Source organism: Madurella fahalii (assembly GCF_045866475.1).
Source record: "Madurella fahalii IFM 68171 DNA, scaffold_4, whole genome shotgun sequence".
Lineage (NCBI taxonomy): Eukaryota > Fungi > Ascomycota > Sordariomycetes > Sordariales > Madurella > Madurella fahalii.
Window position 1 is genome coordinate 3,147,702 of NW_027263974.1, and position 25,185 is coordinate 3,172,886.

At 54.7% G+C, this 25,185-nt stretch overlaps 7 protein-coding genes across 7 annotated transcripts; 2 read left to right on the forward strand and 5 right to left on the reverse strand.

The window, feature by feature from the left end:
- Nucleotides 1-627: 627 nt before the first annotated feature.
- MFIFM68171_07915 (Short chain dehydrogenase/reductase) lies at nt 628-1,626 on the reverse strand (the record flags this gene model as incomplete). The annotated part of the gene is made up of 1 exon (XM_071063335.1): nt 628-1,626. The coding sequence occupies one exon, from the start codon at nt 1,624-1,626 to the stop codon at nt 628-630; it is 999 nt and encodes a 332-aa protein (XP_070919436.1).
- Nucleotides 1,627-2,791: 1,165 nt separating this feature from the next.
- On the reverse strand, nt 2,792-3,749 carry MFIFM68171_07916 (NAD dependent epimerase/dehydratase; the record flags this gene model as incomplete). Its single annotated transcript, XM_071063336.1, has 3 exons — nt 2,792-3,289; nt 3,361-3,389; nt 3,473-3,749. The coding sequence occupies 3 exons, from the start codon at nt 3,747-3,749 to the stop codon at nt 2,792-2,794; spliced, it is 804 nt and encodes a 267-aa protein (XP_070919437.1).
- A 560-nt stretch (nt 3,750-4,309) lies between these two features.
- MFIFM68171_07917 (2-deoxy-D-gluconate 3-dehydrogenase) lies at nt 4,310-5,302 on the reverse strand (the record flags this gene model as incomplete). Its single annotated transcript, XM_071063337.1, has 3 exons — nt 4,310-4,366; nt 4,435-4,787; nt 4,858-5,302. 3 exons carry the CDS (start codon nt 5,300-5,302, stop codon nt 4,310-4,312), a joined length of 855 nt encoding a protein of 284 aa, XP_070919438.1.
- A 2,387-nt stretch (nt 5,303-7,689) lies between these two features.
- On the forward strand, nt 7,690-8,687 carry MFIFM68171_07918 (NAD dependent epimerase/dehydratase; the record flags this gene model as incomplete). Its single annotated transcript, XM_071063338.1, has 4 exons — nt 7,690-7,852; nt 7,915-8,227; nt 8,301-8,344; nt 8,416-8,687. 4 exons carry the CDS (start codon nt 7,690-7,692, stop codon nt 8,685-8,687), a joined length of 792 nt encoding a protein of 263 aa, XP_070919439.1.
- Nucleotides 8,688-10,888: 2,201 nt separating this feature from the next.
- MFIFM68171_07919 (Fungal-specific transcription factor domain-containing protein) lies at nt 10,889-14,270 on the reverse strand (the record flags this gene model as incomplete). The annotated part of the gene is made up of 3 exons (XM_071063339.1): nt 10,889-12,942; nt 12,996-13,957; nt 14,005-14,270. The coding sequence occupies 3 exons, from the start codon at nt 14,268-14,270 to the stop codon at nt 10,889-10,891; spliced, it is 3,282 nt and encodes a 1,093-aa protein (XP_070919440.1).
- Nucleotides 14,271-16,302: 2,032 nt separating this feature from the next.
- Nucleotides 16,303-16,647, reverse strand: MFIFM68171_07920 (uncharacterized protein; the record flags this gene model as incomplete). Its single annotated transcript, XM_071063340.1, has 1 exon — nt 16,303-16,647. The coding sequence occupies one exon, from the start codon at nt 16,645-16,647 to the stop codon at nt 16,303-16,305; it is 345 nt and encodes a 114-aa protein (XP_070919441.1).
- A 4,375-nt stretch (nt 16,648-21,022) lies between these two features.
- On the forward strand, nt 21,023-23,677 carry IKS1 (putative serine/threonine-protein kinase iks1; the record flags this gene model as incomplete). Its single annotated transcript, XM_071063341.1, has 3 exons — nt 21,023-21,069; nt 21,199-22,631; nt 22,698-23,677. 3 exons carry the CDS (start codon nt 21,023-21,025, stop codon nt 23,675-23,677), a joined length of 2,460 nt encoding a protein of 819 aa, XP_070919442.1.
- Nucleotides 23,678-25,185: the final 1,508 nt, after the last annotated feature.

A 25,185-nucleotide genomic window follows, 5' to 3' on the forward strand; every position in this document is an offset into this window, starting at 1 on the left:
TGTTCCTAGGAACACCGATGTCATTGTAATGCCGAACCCCTGACGAGTGAAAGGCACACGTCGATGATGGCGAGAAATCCGGCCATCGCGTCTTCCCGGTTTATGCGAATCACGATCTGAAAATGATGTGGAAGGAGCCAGTCAACGTCATTGCCACTTTCAAATGAGTTGGCGCCTCGGATAGCCCACAGCAACCCTAACCCCGAGAAACTCGAAATAGCTCGGAGCCATGTGAGCTTGCGCTTATGCTAGGCATATGAGAAAGTAATAATCTGCTAAAATAAAGCTGGCCCTCAGCTACTTCAACCGCCACGTAACAGAAGGCAACTTTGTCCTGTGCAATCAGCAGGGCGGCGTCTACCAGCACGAGGTTGTGCTCTGGGGCCCGGTAATTCTGTCCGGCAACAACATACGGCGTGACGGACCTCGGCCCCGACTACATCAGTAACTTCTTCGGTAAGCCCGTGTGCACCCAGCACCGCCGCCGTGACTAGGCCATGTCCTCCCGCCCGGACCCTCATTCTCAGCGTGTCCCAGGCTGAGATTTTCAGTGTCGGTTGTATGCCAAGATACCGGTCGGCCGATACCCCGCGCGCCGGTGACACTGATCTGCTACTATTGGAAGAGTTACAAATATGGCCCGAGAAGCTTCTGAGTGTGGTCCCACAACTTATCCTGGCCCTTCTCGCGAAGCCGGTTGACAACCTTCGCATTCGGCGTACAGTCGCACTTGTTGTTGACAAGGAATAGACCGCCCGCCGACTTTTCCGTCGTAGTGATACCTGCCTTGCCCGCCCATGGCACGCCGCGACCGCCAAAAGCAGCGCTGGTGCTTTCGAACAAATGTCTCTGCCCAGACTCGTCGTCGGAAAACCCAGTGAGCCAAGTTAAGGACTCGACGACGAACGAAAAGGCCGCGCCCGCGGTCGAATTTGCGTCCCAGCCCCTCCTCACGTTTCCTGTATTCACCGCTCCCGGCCACGAGTGGATAAAAGTAATGTTGGGATTCTCGCTGGCGAGCTTATCCAGCGTTATGGTGTTCAGGGCAATGTATTGCAGCCGAGCCCGGTAGACTTTGAAATTCGCCGGCTTTTTCAGGTCCAAGTCGTCCAAGTCGATGAGATATGTTGTTTCCATCCCGCCACCCAAGACGCTAATGACCCTTGCGATGTCAGATGCGCCGAGCAGGGGGAGAAGACGAAGAATGAAGAGCATCCGAGAGTAATACTCGAGGGCCTGGACGACTTCATGGCCCTCGGCGGTCTCCTGGCGCGTGCCGAATGGAGCATAGCCGGCGGTTAAGAACAGCAGGTCGACGCGCGACTCGTTGCTTTTGATAACCTCGCATACTCTCTTGACATCGGCGAGGAGGGCGACCTCGGCTTCGGTCCAGATGACCTCGGCCTTGGGGTTGAGGGCGTGGAGCTCCTCTATAAAAGCTTGCGTGCGCTCTTTAGAGCTTTTCCGCCCTACCAGGTAAATTTTCACGCTGATTCCCGTCGCGACCAGAGCCTTGATGGTAAATTTTCCGATGCCAGAGGTTCCGCCGACGAAGACGGCGACACGGAGGGCCGTTGCATCGTTGATGAGGGCATTGGAGGCGAGGATTTCTTTGTAAGAAACCATTTTAGCTGGCAGCGGTAAAAAAGGTGCTAACTTAGCAGGTTACGTTTCTGATTGACTTGTCGTTGGGATGTGAGCCCAAAAAGAGTTTTCACACTAACGACTGTATAAAGAAATTCAGGAATCCTTCGGGAGGATCGCGGGCAAGTCGTGATGCTAGGTTTCGGGCTCCCGGACTTTTACAAACCCGTTGAACCCCATTCTCGGCCGAATCATGCGACCAATAAATTTCCGCGCCGGATGCGGCGCAGTTATGATGGTTATGCTGCCATTCTCTGCCTCATCTTGATCCCAATGCTGAAGATGTTGAAGATTGGAACTGCAGTACAGAGTAACCTTGCATAAGTGGCTTGTAATGACACAAAAACTTGATGATGTCTTGATAAATCATCATATCAGAACTAAAACTGACAGCACCATGTGAACTATCCGACATCTGTTCGGACATCTTTTCACACCAAGAACAATCCATCAATCGTTATTTATCTGACCTGATCCATCTCCTGCATAATCTCGTAATACGCCGACTAATAACCTAATGGGAAGCCTTCGCCGCATGCACGGTCAGCATCACTGTTCTCTTAGGCTGTCCGCTGGATTTTTGATGTGCTACGAAAAGCTAGTACACCTAGATTCCATCGCAGATCCAGACTAGAAGAGTTCTTGATACGGGCTGTAAACATGACGGTAGGAAATTCACTAAAACAACACAAAGTTGACATAAAAATAATTTTGCCCTCAGCTTAACTTCCCCACGTAATACTTATTCGCTGAATGGTATAATCGCTTCAACTTCAGGGTCTCATTACCGCACTGTGACAACTGTGAGGTAAAGTGCCCCAAGTTTTACACTTTGTAGTCCCTTTTTGCTCTATCTTATTAATTGAATGATTACCGGAAAATTAGACGGCGAGGGTGTCGTACTTAAGGTGCAATTGCTAGACGGCAATTGCGGCGTCGCTTTTGCGCGACGAGAAGTCAAGTAGAACAGCGAGGCAACGAGGCCCGGGATTCCTCATAACGTCAGGCGCCTCAATTTGTTGAAGTCGGCTCCAGAGGGTGACCGAAGTGCGGGTAGGACTACTTAAAAATTGAATTTCCAACCACGGCTATAATAGGTAGAACGACGGTGTATGCGTGGTAAAGATGGCCATCCGCTCAGCAAAACTCAAAATATCGACTCCCCTTCCGCAGCGTTGACCCCCTCCCTCACAACTCTCTGGACCGCCTGTGCAGGCTCCTCCTCGCCATCCAGCAAATCCAGCCACACATTCTTGACTCCCTCGGTCGCCAGCAGCATATCCGCAACCGTCGCGACGCTCTCACGACTCACATTGCCGCCGGAGCGCTTCGTCTTTCCCAGCTCGACCTTGCCAGCCGGCTCCAGCGTTAGCGTGCCGGGGCGGAGATTGATGCCGACGAACCCGCTGCCCCTCTCCTTGGACGCGGCGTAGAGGGCCTCGTCAGCGGCTAGCTTGGCGCGGTAGTAGTGCGGCAGCACCTTGTTGTTGAGCTCCTCGGCGGCGGCCCAGTCCTCCTCCGACCACCAGGCCGGCTTGGTCCGGCGGGATGCCAGGTACGAGACCATGAGGAAGCGGGTGACGGTGGGCGTGGCGGCGGCGGCGCGGATGAAGTAGGTCGCGGCGTCGCGGTCAATGGCGTAGGTCTGGGGGTGCAAGTAAGATGAGGTGGCTTTCAGCAGGCCCAAGGGGTATTAATTAGGTGGGAGTCACTTACTCGCTCAGAACCGCCCTTCCCGCCGGCCCCTATATTCGATTGAAACCCGGTTCAGCTGCCGAAACTCTACAAATACCTAGGTAGATACCTTAGTTTCCACGTAAAAACCTACCAGCGCTCCAGACCACATAATCAGCCCCGACCTCATCCAGAACCTTCTTTGCATCTCCCTCGCTCTTGACCTCTTCCAAACTCCGCACTAACACATTCAGCTTGCCCGCCTTCGTGCTCTCATTTCCGGCCGCCAGCTCGCCAAGCCTCTGCACGGCGGGAACCTGCCCGGCGCTGCGAATGATGCTGGTCACGTCCCAGGCGCGGCGCAGCAGGAGTGGGGTGAGCAGCTGGGCCACTTTTCCGTGGCCTCCGAGGAGGAGGACGTGGTGATGCATGTTGTCTCTTCTGCAGTGGGAATGTACCGATCTGAAGTGGTGGGTTAGGTCGAATTTGTGTTAGAGCTGACCTGACTGGTCTGCTGTTTAATTCTTAAAAGTCGGCAACGCGGAGGCTTGGAAATGTAAAACGGTGGACCTCGAGGAGACAGGATGAACCGCAGTTGAAGAGGTGGAAAGGCTGTGGGTTGACATCATCATGGGGCCGAGTTGTGGGGTACATCGGTTGTAGGTGGGTTTTTTTATCTGCACTGCAGTGTCTTCATTACCTAACTGGTAATTACCATTCATCGCGGTGCTAATTAAGTCCGAATCTGTGGTAACTCCGACAGAGCAAAGGCGCAGTTCAGGGAGTCTTCGATACTGCTTGCCAGTAATTATGCCCGAGCCGGGAATCGGAATACTTAATCCCTAGATTGAATAGGAGACTTTCAAGTATTTGAGCTAATACTAGTTACATCGGAAATACCCTCACCAGCTATGAGACTCCTAAGTACTAATTACTTAGTATAATATATATACATTGAAGTCAAGAGTCCGGTATGTCAATGTCCTGTAAATCACTTCAGACTTTTAGACAATTCGTCCAGGCCCTGCCCAGTGCTCATCAAGCCATCCTGAAAAGCGTGTAAGTGAAGGCTAATTATGAGATTAAGGTAATTACCCTGACAGGGCGGTGGCTTACCAGGATGGACGCCGGAATCCATTTAGAAGCAAACTTGACGGCTCCGCTATTGGCGCCTTTCCATACCCAGGCACTCTTGCCTGCGCCGACAATATCGTGCACCAGTGACTCGGCAAGGTCCTCGGGGGAGCTGCCCTTAGGACCAGCCTCCCCTGTCGCCCAGCGGGAGATGATGTCCTTGATGGCGGCGTATCGGGATGATGGCGGTAGGACGACAGTGGGCTCGTTGGCGTGGAAAGGCGTGGTGATGGTGCCGACCATGACCGAGACGACGCTCACGCCAAATGGGGCGAGTTCCAGGCGTAGCGTATCGGAAAGCATGTTCAGTGCAGCTTTAGACGAGGAATACACACCTATAGGAGAATGAGCCAACACAGAGACATGACGACGGCGAAGGGTCGTTGTCGTTATGATGTGACCTACCGATCCATGGCGTATTCACGACGGCACCGACAGTACTGATGTTGACCACACGGCCCTGACTCGCGATCAAGAGGTCCGAAAAGGCCTGGATACATCTCAGAGGGCCCCACAGATTGGTGTCGTGGACTTGCTGCGCTTGCGACACATCTACATCCAAAAGCGGCATCGTCAAGCCGGCACCGGCGTTGTTGACTAGGACGTCTAGCCCTCTGCCGTTGCCGGCGACGGCTTTGGCGGCCTCGCTAATAGAGGCGGGCGAAATGACGTCGAGCTGGAGCGTTGTAACGTTGGATAGCTCTGAGAGATGGGCTGGGATCTTTGACGTGTTGCGGGCAGTCGCATAGACGTGATGCCCTTGCTTCGCGAGCGCGTTGGCAATGGCGGCGCCAATGCCACCGGCCGAGCAGCCAGTCACAAGGACCGTTTTCGGGGGGATGTTGAGCATGTTGCACAGATATGGGCGTGGCGGCTGCTGCAGGACGCGAAAAGACGGTCGAGACTCGCTTTAATAAGGTGGGGGCCGGCCTGGTCAAGGATTGTCAGCCGGTCAAGCCGGGTATACGAGGACTGATAATCCTACCTAGCTAGTGCTAAGTGCATGTATATTACCTAAAGTTCTGTACATGGGGGCCAAACAGAGACATGAAATGGCCAGCATATCCCCTCCCTTTGCAGCATTGCCATGCTTTCTCAGAGTGCTCCGTGGCACCGCTTGTGCCACCATACCGTACCCCAACCTTCAAACGTGGCGAAGAGAGTCAAATCCCTGCAACTGCCGGTTGTGGTCATATCTGTACACTGATAGCTCCACATTCCAATCCCGGCGGCGCCGAATCGGCGTAAGATGTTTTCTGACACAGGTAGTACCAGGCCTGTTAACTCAATTCTACGCGGGAGAAGTCTCATACCAGACGAGCCCCACTGTATCCGGCACGCTCTTGATACCGACGCGCTAATCCTCACGCCTTTATTTCCCAGATATATGGACAAACGCAGGCTATCCTCGTGCTTGACTAGGGTCCTACCTGTATAATTATACCATACCCAATCAGCGCTAGTGGCAGTAATTACCCCGTTGCTAAGGCTATGCTAGATTCGACTCCTAATGCAGTTTATAAATTTTTTGGTGCCTACTCATATTATTAAAGGGGTTCGTTAGAGAGTTATAGGAATTGAGTTGGGGGAATTGTTCCCGGTCATTTACACCCAGAGAACTCACTGGGGCAACGCTTGGCGACCAAACAGTGTGGCTATCGCGGTCAAGGACAGCGGCTCTTGCTGGATCCCGCCACACCATGGACTCGGCAAAAGCACCCGTCCCGAAAGGTCAAAACCATGGCTGCAACAAGTTGTCCTGGTTCTTTCCGTTTTCAAGGAGCCCAATCCGGGACACGTCGTCCGCTCGCCTGGTGCTAGTACTGCCTGGCCGGGGCAGGGGAAATCTTGGTCAAGATGCTGCCATACACTGACCGTATCACCCAGCACTGGCAATAGCATCATACCAGTAGAATAATGACGCTCAGATAAGTCCCACCATTACCTACCAGGGTCATTATGGCGCCCATCTGAGCGTCATTATGTCACCAGCATTTCGGAATCGCTAGCGCTGGGCTATACGGTCTACTAGGTAATGCAGAGATCCCCTCTTCTCTTATTAGGTACCTTACCAAGTCATGTAGGGTGGTGCTACAATGGCATCTCAGGTCTCACAGCGATGTGCCAATCGAATTGACGCACGATAACACGCAAATCTAAGTTGTGTTCTGACAAGAGAAATTGGACTCGCAGCGGCAAGGCTGGCCGGCTACCTTACCCAGCGCAGACGGGGGGTGTCTCTTATCATTACCAAGAATTAGTATCAATCACCATACTCCCTCTGCTTTGCGCCAACAATCGATAATTAACACGACATAAGGGCTAATAGTTATCCTACTTATAAGTGAAAAGCTGGCGCTGACATAAGGCGATCACACGATCTGCGCAGCGGTTGACTTTGATGAAAGAAGGTCGAAACGGTCCAAGACCGGAGAAAACAAGGGCTTGTTTTGAAGACGGCCAAATTCAATGGCGAGATGTTATCCTACGTTGCTTCTGAGGATGGTGCAGTTGGTTGATGCCTGGAATGTTGCGTCGACCCTGGGCCGATCTGGTTTCAGAAAGTCACCGGGGTGGGAGGAGGACATGATAAATGCAAAACTTGATCCCAAGGGCTCTAAGCCAACTTCTCTCAATAAGGAAGGGAAATGTCCAAGAATAGTACTCCTTATCGTCACGGAGACCATTACACCTTTCTCGCAATACTAGAAGTCCTATAGACGCCGAGGACAATTGGATCGCGACGGCATCTGGAATGTCGAATCGCTTCCCTTGACAATAGGGAATTTTCGCAGGCACCATCCAAAAACGTGATAGGGCTTACTCATAATACCACCCAACCGTGGGATGACGGTCCCCCGATTGGACCGCGCCTCGCCTGGGTTATCTGCACTGCAGGGCCAGCATCTGCTGACTGGACCAACCAAGAATGCGACGCAAGCTGAAAAGCAGTGGCAACTTGGCGACGTGTTCTTCCACTTTTCATCCAACACCGTCGCGCGGGTCTTAGGTACTTAGCCAGGAGCTGCCGCTCATTGGGCATGTCTTGTTGATCTTCCCACCCTACATAGTAGTAGTACTAATACTACTTCTTAGCCGGTGTGAACCCTTTAGGGACCCTCTCACTTACAACGCGGGCTCAGCGATAAGAAGGAGATAAAAGGAGAAAAAAGGAAGAAAAGAGGAAAAGACAGGGTGAACGCGAAGCAACCAGTGCCAAGTGCCGAGTATTTCAAAATGGGAGGAGTACCGTCAGTCCCAACAGATCGCTCGAGGAAGATCCAGGTGATTGGAGCCGGGTATTCGCGTACAGGCACCGTTTCTGTGTCTCTGGCTCTGGAAAAGCTGCTCGATGGCCCGGTGATGCATGGAGGAACGCAAATCTTTGGGAGGGAAGATGGTAAGAGATTCTCAGCCCAGACATGCGCTTATAAGCCAGCCAGCTAATCCACCTGGAAACAGCGTACCTAAGACTCTGGCACCAAGTATTCCAAGCCAAGGAAGCGGGCGACAAACCCCGCATGCTCAAGTTGCTGCGAGAAGCGACTGCCGGCTTCGTGGCCATCACTGATGTGCCGGGTAACGCTCTGATCCGGGAACTTCAAGAGCTCTATCCAGACGCCAAGGTCATCGTCGTCAACAGGAATAAGGAGCGGTGGTGGGCCAGTATCCGCATGATCGTCAACCAGGTGGCGCCGTGGTGGCTGCGCTATCTGTTGGCTCCATGTCCGGGCTGGCGGTGGCTCGCAACCATTCTAGAGGATATTGGCAAGTCGTACGTCGCTGGTCTCTTTTCGTCGGAAAACGGCCCTAGCGAGGGATTGAGCGTCCGACTGACAGTGCATCAGAGCAGCGGAACAAATGGGACCAAATGCAAAGCCCTTGAGTATCGGTTCGTCGCTCGCACCTATTATCCCAGAAGGATGGAAAAGACGGGCCCGCTGACATTCATTTTGTTTACAGATACTCTCGAAGAGCACAACAACTGGGTGAGGGACAACACACCGCCCGACAAGTTCCACGTAATCGACCTCAAGGACGGGTGGGAGCCGCTGTGCCGGATCCTTGACAAGCCTATTCCGAACGAGCCGTTCCCGCGCGCCAATGATGCTGACGCTGTCGCCGAGCTCTCCAAGAAGATCTTTATGAGAGCTGTAATGACCTGGGTGGGGATTCTTGCGGGTACATCAGTGTTGACATATGGCGGCTGGTGGGCGTGGAAGACGATGTCCTGAAACTATCACCCTCTGCAGATCGGAGTGGGCTTCAAGTCGTGGCCAAAGTACACTTGCATCCTAGTCCCTGTTAGCCTCACTGTATCACCATACTGAAGGCGTTATTATGATCATAGCACTTGCGTTTTGTAGAACGTCATCATCTGGTCCATCGCCAGCACTTGTACATATGAGGAGATTAAGATGGAAATATCAATAACGGAGATCGCTCTTTCTTCTGCCTGGTATCATTATTGAGATTTGGTCTTCTATGGCTTGGTGTGAATAAAGAATATGGTAGTGGGGAAAGATTTACTCATTGCAAACCCCCACAGGTACACTAGCGCGGTTACTTAGATCCCGTATAAATACATCCGTATTAGGCTTATGATCGACTTCCTGACCCCATTCTTTTTATAACCACAGATCAGGAGGTACCTACCCCGGCCCCCCGGCACATGTGCAAGCGTTGCGTATAGGGCAATGAGAGATATTCGGCCCGAGGAGGCATTGACCCACCTTACCTTACCTACCTGCTAGTCGGGTCCAGCCACGGCTCATCTGGTGCAGGGCGGATGGATCTTTACTCTTCCATCACATTTGCCACATCAGTTCTGCAGCCATCATGGAGGCGCTGCCAAATAATCACCGACCCTTTACAAGTCCAAGATCTAGCAGTAAATCATCCTCTCCAACATCAAAGCGGTCTCGCGCCGTTGTTTCACAGTCGAAACGAGACTGCGTAACTGGCAAGTATGGGTCCTCACCCTGCCAACTTGGCGCTCATTCGACTCATCAGCTGCAGGACATGCCGGCTCAAGTGTGACGAGGAAATGCCTCTATGTCGGGCCATCCCGACGGCTGCTCACCCCTGGATGGCGGCCCTATCCTCCTCTTCTTCACTGGCTACAGCACCCCTTGCCTCTATTACAATGTCCTCGCCTCCGCCATTGCCAGCGGGAGCTTCAGAGCGGTCACTATCAACCACCCTGGGGACGCTAACATCATTATCTATCCCGATGGATACGCAGTCTTCAACAACTCCTCCATACTGAGCAGAGCACGGCGCCATCCGCCGATCTGCTGGTTACGATCGCGCAGGCCGAGATGGTTCAGATCCTGGCGGCGTATACGACGGCGTTGATGGATGGGGCGCTCACAGGCAAAGAGCGGGAGCAATGGCAGGAGCCCGGCAAGTTCCCAGAGGTCTCAACCATGGCGAAAGGCACTCTGTAAAATGGTGAGAGACGTCTCGCGAGATAGGCGCGACTTGCTATCTTTGATGGCCCGTGGGACGAGTTTGTTCCAGGAGCCGTCAGCCTTTGAGACAGTGTATGTGCACTTTTCCGATATTCAGAGGTACATACAGTAGCTTCAGCCTTGCGATACGGGGGTAGTGTAAGCGCAACTTTTCATGGCGCTAGACTACCTTACCTTAGGCGCCTAGGGAATAGAAAAATCGAGACACCACCACGGCATTCACCTCCCTCTCCCCCCGGTTTAATCCTGCTTTTCCGTCCGCCAAAAAATTTACAAGCGTACGACAAATTGCTGTTGGGTTTAGTTGATATGGATTTTCTGTCTTATTTCCCCATTCTACACAGGACAGCCGCCGGGATGCGGCCGAGAACCGGTAGGTTAGGCTCCCCCCCCCCCCGGTTGATGGCCACGAGCGTTGACCGCGTGCTCCGGGCTTGTGTTTCCTCTTTTGTCATTTGATTACAACCTTGAGATATAACTACTAGACATGCTATAATCAAGATCCATTTCCTGTTCATGAAAACTACTCGTAAATCTCAAGTTCGCATATCGAAATTCCTCTCATCTCCGTCTCGAACCTGGTATCTGATATCGACGATGCAATATGTGAGGCGATATTAGCAGATGACATAGTCTACGGTTGTTCCGTTATTTGTACCTATGTTCCTGTGTAGAGATCGCTGGATAGGGAAGATACTTAACGCCAATTGGATAGTTCGTTACTGTGAATTGGGTAACTTGGGCCTGGCTCGCTGCGCAGAATCTAGTCGCTCTCACAGTTCCGGCAAACTTGTTCTGATATCATGATCCAGTTATCACGTTCTAATACCCAACGCTAAAACAGAATGCCTGCCCGCCATCATTACTTAAGTTCATATCTGCATCAATACTCTAATCTCCCAACTAAACAGACGCTTCCCAGATACACGATACGTATAGTACGCACAACCCACAGATCCCCCTCACAAAGCGAGAAAATCCAACTCCCTATTCCTCGCCGGCGGCGAACCGTCCCCAACCCCTGCCCCGTCTGTGGCAGCCGCCGCCCTCGCCTTAGCCTGCGCCTTGGCCTGCGCCCTCGCGCGCGCCGAACCCACCGCCTCCTCGACACTCTGCACCAAATCATCCAGCGTAACCGGCGTGACTGGCGGCCTCGCATCGACCTCGCCCGTCGGTGGCCCAATAACAGGCGGCGGCGCACCAACGATCCACTCCATCCCGACGCTGCCACCACCAGCAGCACTCCCGTCCCCGGCACCGGGAAGATCCAGGTCAAGGCCTAGCGAGAGGGGGTCCGTATCTTCGTTGTTATTGTTGTTGTGGTTGTTGTTGTTGTTGCCGACACCATCCATGCATGATGGTGGGATCAGCTCGGTGAACGCCTCCAGCTCGGTAGGTGGCGCGAGCTCCGCTTGTGGACTGGTGGTATCGCGCTTCTGCTGGACTGAAGCGGGAGGGGAGAGGATGGCTGGCTCAGATGGTTCGGCTAGCCATTCCTCAATGGTCATGTCAACTGCTGTGTCGTCGTCTACGGCCGGGGGAGCCGAGGGGGAGCTCTTTGTTGTTCCCTTGACGTTATTGGTGTTTTCCGAGGCTGTCGGGTTAGGGTTCATGGTCTCGGCGGGTTCTGGTGCCGACACCGTCGACGCCCAATCTTGGTTTGGAGCGCCGTTGTTCATAAAGTCGATGAAACTTGCATGGAGCAAGTCCAGGTCAAATGTGTTATTGTTGGTGATGCCGGCCATATCGAATGAGGCCTGGCCCTCCGTGGCGGTGTTAGAATTCTCGACGCTCTGGGATGATCCCGGAGTACTCGCGCACGCTTGATGGCTATTACTGATAAAGGAAGGGCCTAGGAACGAGAGGTCTACGCTGGACTGATTGGACAGCCTGCGTCTTTTGGCAGCCCGGTCCTCTCCCGAAACATTCTCGGCTCGGACGGTAGGCAAACGGCTACCACGGGTGCTTGCTGGTGCCCAGTGGCTGCTCCCGAATAAGGTGCTGTTTCCCTGGTGAAATCGACCGACGACCGTGCTGACGTCGAACCCGCCCGACTTGACCATCTCCGAGCGAATGTCGACAAGCATGGTCTTGAGCAGGTAGTACATCCTTGCCGCTGGCTGGTACGAATGGCTCATGTCGTAGATGGCCGTGGACAACACCTGTAGATACCTCAAATTGCTGTGGTGGTCAAGCTCGGCGCTCTTGTGTGCCAGAGCAGCCAATAGCGCTAAGGCTGCAGTCCCAGCATGCTGAATTCCTGACAGCCCAATTCTTCTCCCATCGAAACGCTGCCGGTGATGCCAAAAGATCCGCGCAACCCGCACAGCGTGCTGTGTGCACATGCTCCGAGATAGGGACGCCCTATTGTCGTGTTGCGGAAGCGGACCGATCCATGTCTGAAACCCCTTCTCATGACCCGGGGAATCGGGGCTTGGGTAACGTGCAGTCATCGTTCCCTCAAATGACATCGGGCCGTACTTGGCCCAAGGTCTGTGTAGGAGGATCAGGCATACATGGAACTGCTGGTGGAGCATGAAGAAGCCCATGTGACCAGACTTGATGTTGGCGGGCTTCCAGGCCAGGTTTTCGGGAAGCCGGCGATACCAGCTTTGAAAGAGGCGCTCCAAAGCAAGGAAATGTAGATATGCCCTGTCTTCGGTCCCTTTCGCGGAGAACGCAGGGGCGGCGCCATAAATTGAGTTTTGGAAATCTGCGGCCTTACCCGCGAGCTCCATGAGCTCGAACAGTTGCTGATAGACTGCCGCATGGCTGGCCACTGAGGGTCCGATGTTGTGGTTTACCAGGGGCTTCCCGGAGGCCCTGGGAAATACGTCAACGGCGACATCCTGGATCTTGATTGAGGTTGGGCGGCCCAAGAGCAGGGCCCATTTCCGGTCAAACATGATGCACGCAGCCATAACTCGGCGCCTGCTGAGCCGTTCAAGCTCAGTAACCTCCACTCCACTTGGGCTGACGTGCAGACCAATGTCAAATGCTAGCCGGTTTGCCATGCCTTTTGAGTGCTCGTTAGCATTCGCAACCAAGCGGGTACTGAGCGCAGCCTACCCGAGTACATCCAGCCCGTGGTGTCCCGGCCAACACCACACTCCAGGTCGGCCAACAAAAGAAGGGCCTGAACACTCGGAACTCCGCCGGGTTTTTCCAGCTCCATCTCCAACATGGACTTTGACTCTTGATGGAGTGTGCTCTCTCGGTTTCCCATAGTAATCCTCTTCACATCTTCTCTATCCCAGTCGGCAAAGCGGTAGCCAATGGCGAGCATTGTTATGTGAAGAAATGGCGAATAAAGGTTCCCGTCTTGGGCAGTACGGCCCGTCTCGAAGGCGATTTCGTCGACTACCTGCTGGGAAGAGTTGTAGTACTCCCAGAAACACCGTATCAGATGGTCATGAGTAGAGGGTCTCAGAGCTCCAATAACACGTTCTGCCCTGCGCGCCTGGTCGGGTCGTTCCTGGACTCCAAACCAAGAAGACCTTGCATAGACGTGACTGTTGGCGGTGGGACCAAAGTACCGGACCCTCCCGGCGGAGTGGTCAAATGTGTGGTTTCCCTTGGGACAGAGAAGGCGACGCAGCCCCGTATCCTTCATCGACTCTACATCCTGCAACAGTATGGGGTCGATTAACGGAAGAAGGGTGGGGCTGCCACCAGTGGCAACAACACCCTTCTGCTGCGCTGGCTCGCTCATCAAAACATCTTCGTCCCCAGATCCTGGAGGAGTGGGAGGTTGGTTCGCAAGAGCGCTCAACGGGTTTGTTTCGGAACTCGTTAATCGCTCGCCACCATGAGCTTGCTGCTGATCTTGCTGCTGATCTTGCTGTTGATCTTGCTGTTGATCTTGCTGCTGCTCTTGCTGCTGCTCCTGCTGCTGCTGCCTTGCCTGCGCTTCTTGCCTCGTCTTAGGCGGGTGGACGGCGGGAGGAGGAACGACACCGCGCTCCTTGAGCATTTCTTCTAACAGGGCGATTCGGTTGGAGAGAGACGACATGTATGCTTTGGAAATCGGTCTTGTATGCGTTAGACTTGCAGGCTAAAGCCGGAGCTGGACACATACCGCCTTCTCTCGTCGTCATCCTTTATGATGCAAGTGGCCCCTGTCCTCCTGCACTGGGCGCACTCAGTCTCGCCTTCTTGCACAACGCATCGTATTCGCCTCTCGCGGCAAGAGGCACAGGCGATTGATGCCCGGTGTCGGATGTGCTGTTTGTTCGACGACCGCGTCGAGGGGGCTGGGCTGAATGTATGATCTGGGCTGGATCTGTCGCTCTCTCCAGCCGAGGGCGATCTGCGCTTTCCGCCTGAAGTCGCCGTAGCAGCCATGACTAAGGGTATGTCACAGTGTGGAAGGTGGATCTAGAAGCTCTGGCATGGGCACCGCCAATTATATGGGCTATGTGCAATCTTCGGTGAGGGTGAGAGCGGGAGCAATAGGACGGGTAGGGGAGGGAGCTAGGCGTTCCCAGAACCGGCGGACACACGCGAGCGGATCCCTCTTCGTTAAATGTATCCATCGCCGTGTCCGTGGACAACAGCCGTATCTAAGGGTGGTGCATCCCAGCTCCTCCGCATGGGGAAGCCGGTTACACCCCCGCAATCGCTGTAATCTTGCCGAGGCCCGCCTCGCTGGGACCGGTCTTGAGACTTGTGTCGTGCCTACGACCCACCAGCGTCTCCAATAGACGGTGCCGCGGTCGGGTCAGGAACAAAAAGACAGCACGCTATCCTTTGTCAGGAGAAAGGCGAGCCCACGTCGGACAGAGGACTGGGTTTCAAGGGTGTGCGGGGAATCCACCCTTTCCACATGGCTGAAGAAGATAGGGTTTGGGGTGTGGCAGGGATATGTACGAAGCATGGGAAGCTCCCAGGTTCTCGTAACGGATGGCGTGGACGGCTTTGCAAAGCTTCGGGAATTCGGACATAGCGTTCGATCGCGGCATTTCGATTCGCTGCGCGAAAGAGCGCGATGGCGTTGACCTTGGCTATCCGTGCAAGGGATTGAACGGGTCAGCCATCTCGCCAGCCGATTCGTCAATGCCGGGATGGGGAAAGCCAATGGTGGATGTGTGCCCCGCAGAGATGCTGGTCCGCTTGAGCTCAGCGACAACGACGGCGGCCCCATGAACCCCACCAGATCCAGACTGCGGAGATGCGAAGTGGAATCCGGAGTGGGCTGGCTTCCCGCAGCAATTTGAAAAAAGAGAGACAACATCGTCGATAGAACACGGGTGACTGATTGGGTATCGTATAGGCTGAACGTTCACCGGTTGCCGCTGCGTGATATTCGGAGTTCTGGAAGACCCACAGAAGTGGATGGGTGCACTGCCGTGTGACAGCGGCTTCGGCGGGCCTTGAACTGAGTAGTGTAATATCTTAGCAAGCAGGAAGAGCGAGTCATCCGGTCTGGCTGCCGATGCGTGGCGAATCCTTAGGCCGGACACAGCGCCGCCGTTTGTTCACGTTGATCGTCGCCGGAACGACCATTGAGAACTCGCGCCTTGGCGGGAGTCTTCAATGGTCACAAGGGCGCGCTTCGGGTCCACGGACCCTACCGCTAACCTTGACAGAAAGGGCAGAGAGCCGTACACTATTCCACAGCACCCTTGCAAGGTAAGCAAGTCTGCCCCAACCGGAGTCTTCAGCACTGTGGGGTTGGGGCTAAGGGGCGCCCTTCCCCGCACGACACGGCGAGCGGTTGGAAGCCAGGGCACTGTCATCAGTGGGCCCGGGGGAAAGCTCTTGGCCCAATGGGCCTAGGCCGGGGGGAGTTCTCGGCATCTAGTTGTGTGTCCGACAACGGGACGACAGTAAGGTTTGCTTGTTCCTCGTTCCGGCAGCGTAATATCTCCCTGTTCAAACCGCCGGGAAAGCCGGACGGACGGCAGCAGATAACGATGAAGTGGTGTGCAAGAGCGTTGACCTTGACCCAATGGGCGGCCGTCATTGGCTTACACGGACTGCATCACCGAGCATACACTAGAAAACGCGGCACTTGGCGAGCGATCAGTGATTTGCCAGCCATGGACAGCGCCACGGAATAAAGAGCCTCAAAGAGCGGCTGCCGCCGTGAGATGCAACCTGATCCACGCCTTCAACGGTTCGGATGCCACCTGTTGGGCTGGACTCATGCAGCAAACGGTCGCCGGTTGAGATGATGGGAAGACCCGCGACTCAGACGACACTCTCCTCGGGTACGGGGAACAGGCGAGGGTTCAGAATGCCATTGAACAATCGGCCAGGGATGAGTTGTTGGCAGTTACGGCCGTTGCTGAGGGGGGTTATGGGATGGGTGAGCTAAGACCCCGGCAACTTAACAAACAATGTCAGTAATTACACCATGGCCTGGGTTGGCGCATTACTCACGCCTGTCGTAGAGAAAATATGAGGTCACGATCAGCACTGGAAGAGCCGTCATGGTGCTCCAAACCCTGAAGCTGGCCCGCTTGTACTCTTTGCTCGTCGTATCCACGGGCTTTGGAGTCTTTGGAGGTGCCTGCGGCCGAGTAAACGCCGCCGGAGCAACCGGCGGAGAGGCCTGCGGTACCCTCGGTGCAGCAACAGGTTCCGGTGCAGTGAACTTCCTCGGGCTTGAGCCCGTATCGAATTTCCCCTGGACATTGTCGGCCGACGTCTCGCCTGACGAGCCCCTTGCTCGCCTAAATCTTGAAGCTTGGACGATGGGTTTCTCGGTGCTAAGCATTCGCATCGCCGGACGACGCATCTGGGCCGGGAAAGCCTCCCTCGATGTTATTGTCTGCTCACGAGCAGTGGAACTGCATTGCTGTAGAGATTTTGTGCATCGGCTGAATCGCGACATGTTTGGCCTCGGGCAGAACATATTTCCGGATGTGTGAGGCAGGGTCGGGGGTTATTTCGACAGCAGACTCGACGGTTCGAAAGGGGACGGCTACCTATCCGGGACCACAGGATTTTGTTAGGAAGTGGCATGACGACATGGATCGTACAACGGGTGTTGGGTTCGAATACCTAGGTTCAATGGCAGCAATTCGCGATGTGTCTGCTGGGAGAACGAGAAAGCCCGGCGCGCCTCCCGAAATTCTCGGCGGGCTGAGTCCTTCTCGAACGGGACCCACCAGCCAGACACACAGACCACCGCTTACGCATGGGCCATTTCTCGGCGGCAGCCACCCTTGAGACACAGCTCGACGAAGATGAAGATGATGATGATGATGATGATGATGGAAATCGTCCATTTTTCGAATGCGAAATACAAATCGTCAGTTCATTGCGTCTAACCGCATTCTCGTGCTCATTCCGCTGGTTTTCACTGATATGTAGGTTGCAAACGAACTGTCACCCTCTCGAGGAGTGACAATCGCTCGCTTCAAGCCCACCTAACAAAACACTCAACGGCAATGACCAATGACGCTCTCCTGCTCCAAATCCTTGCAACAGTCTTTGAACTTTTGTCGATTCTTCCTATCCACTGCGCAGATCTATGATGGGTTATGTCAGCCACCGACATTCCCGATCCCGTCGATGATTTACCCACCTCGTTGTATGTCTTGTAGCCCATCGAGGTGCAGCAGCCCTTCGTTTGCTTGCTGAGTAGGGCCCCGTCGGTACTTTTCATACAAATGCAGTCATCTGGCTGAAGGTACCAGCTGCCTGGGCATCGATCAGCAAGGGCTACCCCGAGGAAACCAAAAGTAAGAAGTAGGACGAAGGCACGCATCGTGTGACTGGCAAAGCGAGGACACAAAATTGACTAGGGGCCTAGAGAGCGTCGAAACAAACCGCGAGAAACTCAACTAGATTATATGCTCTTGGTCACCCATGAAGCACCATACTTGAGCTCAGTATAGGTCAATCTATCCACAATTTCGCCTAGCACCCGACGAACCACCCGCAGCTCTGCGTTGTACATTTCAATATCGTGACACAGCCAGATAATACCACGAGGGCACCGGTGGCGTCCCGGTGATACATGGAAAAGTTCTGTATACATGATAGCATCCCTAGACTAGCCCGCGTTTTCGCATTGGCCCTGGATCCCAGGTGAGTTCAAAAGCAAGACATCTCTGGCGCCTTAGTTCCCAGTCTCCGTGATCCCAATCCATAGCAAGTCCTCGTAAATAAATCCGTTCATTCCACTCCATTGCTGACGACTTGGCATCCGGCGTTATCCCCTCACTTGGATAGCAACTTAAGGGCTCGATGGAACGCTCAGATGCACGCGGAACCCGGGTAAATCAGACCCACGTAACCCAGACTTGCCGATGTCTCGTCCCGGTCCGCCAACTCGTCAATAGTCATGCTGTACCACACACGTAGGTTGGTTGGGAATCCTTTCAACTCCACTCCCCATTACCTAGCGGGGGTTAGGCTAGCTTTGGATTGCTGACCTGCGCTGGCAATAACTGACATGGCCCATGTTGTCATCTTAAGCCGCACCTGAGTGTCATTAGCTGTTGCTATTTATGGCACTAGGCATAGTTGTTGAGCAAGATGACAAACAACCTTCCCCGCTAGGTAAAGTGCAGGCCCAGAACTACCAGCAGTCTCATATGGCAGATTAAGTTGTTTTAGACGATAACTAAATAACGGAATGATACGGTATCACTACTGGTTGAATATCCCATCACTTGGTATGTCTCGTGCTACAACCTCCCAGGCATAAAACATCAAGGCAGCCCGACAAAATTCAGGCATTTAATAGACAATGCTCACCCAGATTTGATAAATGGGTCGGACAGAAGTCACCTTGAAAGAAACGACCACGAAATGGTTGGACATCTTGACCACCTAGTAATCACGTAAAATCGAGCTTAGCGATGCAATATTTTACGGACTAGTGAGCAGCTCAACAGGTTTGAAGACGGATGTTGTGACTGGCTAGAGTGTTAATGGGCGCAAGGAAGTGGAGTGGAAACTGACAGCTTAAGGTACGACAGAGCGTAGAAACTTAGGTATGGTAAACAATCCCCAAAAGTGAAATGTACCTTGCCGCACAAGACGGATGGCTCTTTATCGAGATTGTTTTGCCCTGGCCCGGTCCGCTCTGTAATAAAGCTCTACAGTTCTACACTCGCATCGGAAGTTTCCAATCCCCTCACGCGGTCTTCTTGCGAGCAGAGTGTCTTGATATTACTGGACGATGAATGTTCTACGCCGGACCACAATTGCCCACGCATTCTTTCGTTCTTATTTCAATCACCCTCTCATGTCTACCTAGTCAGCCTCACAGTGGGTAGACGACGACACTGTGGTGCTAACTGAGGTTCTTGAATGAGTGTCACGATGAGACTGCTGGCGTACGCGGTCGCCGCACTGCTGAGGATGTGTTCTGTTCGCCTGGCTTCAGCCGGAATTGTAGCTCATATCGTCATCATGTTGAGTTGCGCTGCTTCTCATTTCCATACTTGTTGGCGGCATGAATGCTAAGATACCTTACCAATCCGAGAGTCCGAGGCCTTGTAATTTGCACCCGAGGCAAATGTCTGGTTACAAAAACCTGCCCAGGATGGGCCTCGGCAACCTGCTCGCTTCAACGTTTCGACACTTGGGGCTTCCGTGGTGTATCCGTATATCCGTTGTGCGGCGGATAACTTGATCTACGAACTTATCAGGTGACGACGGGCGAGTTCGAGCGGTCAACGCCGCCGCAACTATCACAGCGATCGTTCTCTCTCCACGGTTCGACCTCCTCAAGACCTACTTCCCTACTGCCGGCAATTGCTGGTGTTAATCTAAAGTATTCCCGCTCTCGGTAGAGTAGCTCTTGCTCGGTATGATGTGCAAATACCTCTACAGTACGGGCCCGACGCCCGGACGATGCATGACGACTTCCCATCAGGCTACGTTTCATATGACAAGGGCTAATGGTTCAACGCTTGGATCAAAAGTGGTCAACCCAATGTCATAGTCGTCGATAGTATTAAGGGCCTTGTTCCTTCTAGAGGACCAGATCTTGTGATACTTATACCTATCATGGCGCTACACACTGTGCATATGGAGATAGGATGGGTAGGTCTCGGCGAGCTAACAAAACTATCCGTTACACCCAATAGGGGTTTTACTAGGCCACATCTGAATATACTGTCTGATGTTCAGTTATTATCTCTGCAGAAGCGCCTAGAATCTTTTACAATTAGATATCTAGCGATCCAGACTCTGGACCAGGAAGCGGATCGGAACCAGTGAGGAGAACGGCGGGCCTAACGGGTTTTAGTTCTGGGATGGTTCATAGCCGACTGGGATTGGATGTAAAACAACATGCTCGAGGGAGCGGAAGGAGATATCATCAAGGAAGTTGCCGATCGCGACAACAGGGAATGCGAGGATAAAATTCACACCGTAAAATGGATTCATGTGGTGGGTAGACTACTAGGCATCATCTAGACTGAATTGTTCTCGGAAAAAGAAGGTTACCGCCCGTGTTTTTGGTTTGAAGTCAGTGCTGAATGTGTACTAGTATTCGGCGACCTTGTAATCCGCGAGTGGTTTTGTTTTGCTGTGCCGTCGGGTGCAGCTTGGCGATCGATGGAGCCTTCGATCTCGAAGTCGATGTCCAATGAGGAAACGAGGAAGGTCAGTCGGGCAGGAGACGAGGAAGTTCCGCGATTGGCCAATTCAACGGGACTTGGCTCTTTGATGCCAGGGGTGCAATGGCCAGTTGGAAAGGTCCTGGTGGTGCCAACCGCGGGCGTCAACATGGAGACCAAATCTCGGAATCGAATCTGTGGATGAAGTGCTGTCTGGACCGTCAAGCACGCGGCTTTGTTCCAGCGCAGCACAGCGCGTGCGTGACAACGGCATTGGCTTTTAGACCCTCGGTTCCAGTTGCCAAGACCAACCACGGGAACGAGACGTTTGCGTCTGTGCGTTGCCACCCGCAGCGCAACAGGTGACGCATCAGCAGAGCTGCCCTGTGGCGGCTTCTGACCCGCCCACTGCCATAAACCCGGCAACGATTTCCATTGTCAGCCAACAACCAACACCAATCCCGATCGCGATATCGCGGCATCGTGACAACCAGAGCCTGAAGAAACACACCCAGACCACCATGGGTAGCTTCACGTCTGAGAGCGCAGCTTGAGGCATTTCAGCCAGCAATGTCGCTTGTTCCCTTTCACCCGCGCGAAGGGCGCGAAGTCGTGTTGTACGTCATGCCACCCCTGCCAGGCCCCGTACCGGCCCATCATCCTCGCTGCCCGCCCCAGCAAGGGGCCGCTTTCGGGAGTGTGCATGTGTACTCGACGCCTGTTCACTGACTTCTCGTTTACTACAGACGGCATCACAATGCCATTGTGGTGCGCGACCCCTCGTCGCAGCGACTCGAGATTCGAGGGCTTCAGCTCACCGAATGCCCCACCTGCCACCAACCGCTGCGCTCCTCATCGCCCGACAGACACTTCGAGAGCTCCGAGCATGGCGAGAACTACGTCGATCCGGGCTATTTCCGCATGCTGCGTGCCGGCCACCATGGCCAAGCCGCCTCGCCATCCCGCCCGCCGCCAAGTCCCGCCCGCCGACTCGTCCAGCCCGTGTCGGCGGTCGCCGACGACGATGTCGGGGATGCAGAGTTTGTGAGCAGTTCGCCTGTTCCCCAGGGGGGCAGCCGCATACGGCGCGAAGCCTTCAGTCCAAACTACTTCAACACATTCTTCATTGAAGAGAGAGAGCTTGGTAGAGGAGGCAAGGGCGTGGTTCTGCTCGTCAGACACGAGATCGACGGCTGCCATCTTGGACACTTTGCCTGCAAGCGTGTTCCTGTTGGGGACGATCACGCCTGGCTGGAGAAGGTGCTGATCGAAGTTGAGCTGCTGGCAAAGCTGTCACACCCAAACTTGGTTTCGTATCGCCATGTCTGGCTGGAGGACGTCCAGCTCAGCCGCTTCGGCCCCAGCGTCGCCTGTGCTTTCATCCTCCAGCAGTACTGTAATGGAGGTGACCTGCAGCACTATGTTATCGGGGATGTGCCGAAAGAAGTGACGAAGGAGGAGCTCAAGGCCCAGATGCGTCGCAGGTCCAGGGGCCAGGCCGAGCGGCCCCAACTGCAGAGACGGCTACCTCCTGAGGAGATCTACTCGCTTTTCAAGGATGTGACCTCGGGTCTGGCCTATTTACACGCAGCGAACTACATACACCGAGACCTCAAACCAAGCAACTGTCTTCTCCACCGCCAAGGGGCCAAGCTGGCATGTCTTATCAGCGATTTTGGCGAGGTCCAGCCCGAGAATGTGGTTCGTAAATCTACCGGATCAACGGGCACGATCTCGTATTGCGCACCCGAAGTCCTGAAGAAAGACGCAACCGGAAGATACGGCAATTTCACCACCAAATCCGACGTATTCTCTCTAGGCATGATTCTGTATTTCATGTGCTTCGGGCGTTTGCCCTATCACAGCGCTAACGCTGTCAACGAGGAGTTGGAGGACATCGATCTTCTGCGCGCCGAGATCACAGACTGGAAGGGGTTCCAAGACGAGAGGAGAGAGCGACCAGATCTACCCCCAAAGTTATACCAGCTCCTTAAGAAACTGCTCTCGGTCAACCCCGCAGAGCGGCCCACCGCCGCCGAAGTGTTGGGCGCCATGGGCGGGTCTAATCTTGACGGTTTGATGAGGAACGGGCCCGGGAACTCTAGCCCACCTCTTGTCCTCGGCGGACGTAGAATCCAAAACTTAGATTCGCCCATGCAGCCCGGCACCCCAGTTCCAGGTTTGTCTCATCCCTCCCCCGACCCCCCTTCCTCGTACACTCACACACCATCAACCAAACCCGCAGACCCCACCAAACACGCCCGCGTCACCTCGTCCCCAGATGACGACCTACCTCGCTCCGTCGACGGCGCCACAACCCCTGACTCCGCCTCCGCGTCCGCACACACCACCCTCCTAACAAAACACATAACCCCCGGGCCGACGCGAGCCACAGCCGCGCTCAGCCGCCGCGGCCAGCATCAGCGCCGGCAGACCCACAACAACACCACCACCAGCACAAGCCATGCCATGATGCTCTCGCGAAGCCAGCAGCAGCAGCAGCAGCAGCAGCAGCAGCAGCAGCAACAGCATCAGCATGAGCAGCAAAGCCACCGCCACTACTCCCAACCCCGCAGCGCCTCCCCAGAGGAGGAAGAAGAGCACCGTCGCCCGCTTACCCCGGCGACCGCCAGCCCCGTCGCGGGGATCACCACCCCCTTGCTCATGCCCCCGCCGACGACGCGGCTGGAGAGGGCGCGGCTGCGCGCCGCCCTGGGCTTGTTCCACTTGGGCAGGTGGGCGCGCGCAAACACCCCCGCCGCGAGGCTGCTGGTGTTCCTGGGGAAGGTGGTCTCGCTGTGGTGGGCGTGCTGGCCTTTTAGTGCTGGGCTCGGGGTGCTGGTTGGGGTTGTGGGGATGGCGGTGCTGGATCTGGATGCGGTGTCGTCGCCTGGGATTGTTAGGTCCGGGTCCGGGTCTGGGTCTGGTCTGGGCTTGGGTCTCGGCCTGGGTGAGATTGGTGGTGATGGTGATGATGATGATGATGCTGGCGGCGGCGGGATGGGGAGGGATGGGGTTGTGGCTGGGTCGAGATCGAGATCGGGGTCGGCGGTTGCGGTTGCGGGTGCGGTTGCGGATGGTAGCGGCACGAACCGTTGGCTTGTGGGCTGGCGGCGGAGCTTGGTGCTGCTGGTGCTGCATTGCGTGGTGCTGGGGGTTACATCCCGCTTTGGGCCTGGGGCGCTCTGTGCCGTGCCTGCGGGGAGGGAGTGGCTGGGTCTGTGAGTGGTGAGTTGGTTCTGACGTGCATGTTTTCCAAGCGGTGCAGCGATGCAGCGATGCAGCGATGCAGGGTTTGCATGAAGCTTGGTAGTTGTTATTGAGCGGGAGGCCTTGCTGCACCGCTTCGCGTTGCTCTGCCGAGAGCTGTGGGGGAGGGGGTGGGATGGTTGGCTGAGGGTGTGAGGACGATATCGTGATGGGGGTATTGCATTTCTCGACGTGAGGGATGGTTTCAAGAGGGCGCTTCGTTGGGGTTTAGCGATGCCTAGATGCTTTTGGTGCGATTCACATGATCATGATAATGATGAATTTCGAAGGGTACCGGCACGAGGCACTATGTCCCCCCCATCGTGATGGGTACCGGTCGGGAAGCCGTTTCGTGCCAGTTCTGACTGGCTCTTGGGCCAACCAACTATCTCGCCTCGGCATCTCGACATCCGGGATGGCGGGGTTCGTCCGATATTGCCAGTCCCTTGCCAGTTGTGGGATTTGGGGGGGTTGGCCGCAGCAAGCGAAGCAAGGATGGCGTTGTAAGACGGACGGCGCACGTCAAGCCCCGGGCAAGCGAGCGGCACGGGGTACCTCGGATTTTGGGTAGGAGTAGCAGATTTACGATTTTACACCGAGTGGTTGGGCAAGGCATTGATATCAGGGCGAATGTATGTGGATGGTTTAGGGTGGGAGGCGAATCAGGGACCAGCGATAGATTTGGGGGGCGTTGTGGGGATATTGGGAAGAAGAGTCAGTTGACCAGTTTCTCTGGTTCGTTCCAGCTCCTGCTAAGACTTCCCCAGGCGGGGTTTTCAGTTGCTGCCCGGGAATCGACGGGGTGCTGCCCTCCCTTATCTGACTATGATTGCGGGGAGCTCCCGGCTCCAAGGGCTCCGTGGATTTGGCAGCGCTGACTCACGGGATGGGGATATTGAAGATAGGTTTGTTCGAGGAGCTTGGGTACACCCGTGCGCAGCGGACGGGTTGGTTTGCGGCTGATCTCAACTGAGCAAGCCGAGGCGGGCCCGACAGGTCCTGACTGGGTCGGAACTGAAGCAGAACTGGTGGTCCGTGGTCCGCGAGATATGAAACCCCTCCTCTGGAGGTTAAAAGGTGGGGGAATTCAGGCCGAGGTTGGCGACTTGCCCCCCTCGTCGGTTTGTCAGCCCTTTTTTTTCCTTGTTGCTGTTTCTCCGCGCCCGCTTTGGACAATTGTGGACGGGTATAGGGGGTGGCTGTTAAACAACCCCACCAGTTCCAAACATGAGACAGGATTGGGCATCGAAAGGACTTCGCTTACAGAAAGGGAATGTGGGGATCCAGAGGAACGGGCAAAGGTCGTGCCAAGAATTCTTGGAGATGGCGAGGAGCTCCCCGACTTCGCTCGTTCTCTCCAGGAGTCGGGCGGTCCCTTCTTTTCGAGGCGGCTATAGCGGCCTTAGGAGTGGTGCTCTGAAGGACCTCCCCGGGGGTGAATGGGTCGGATGGATGATGCACCGTTGGTGGGACTCCCTACTCAT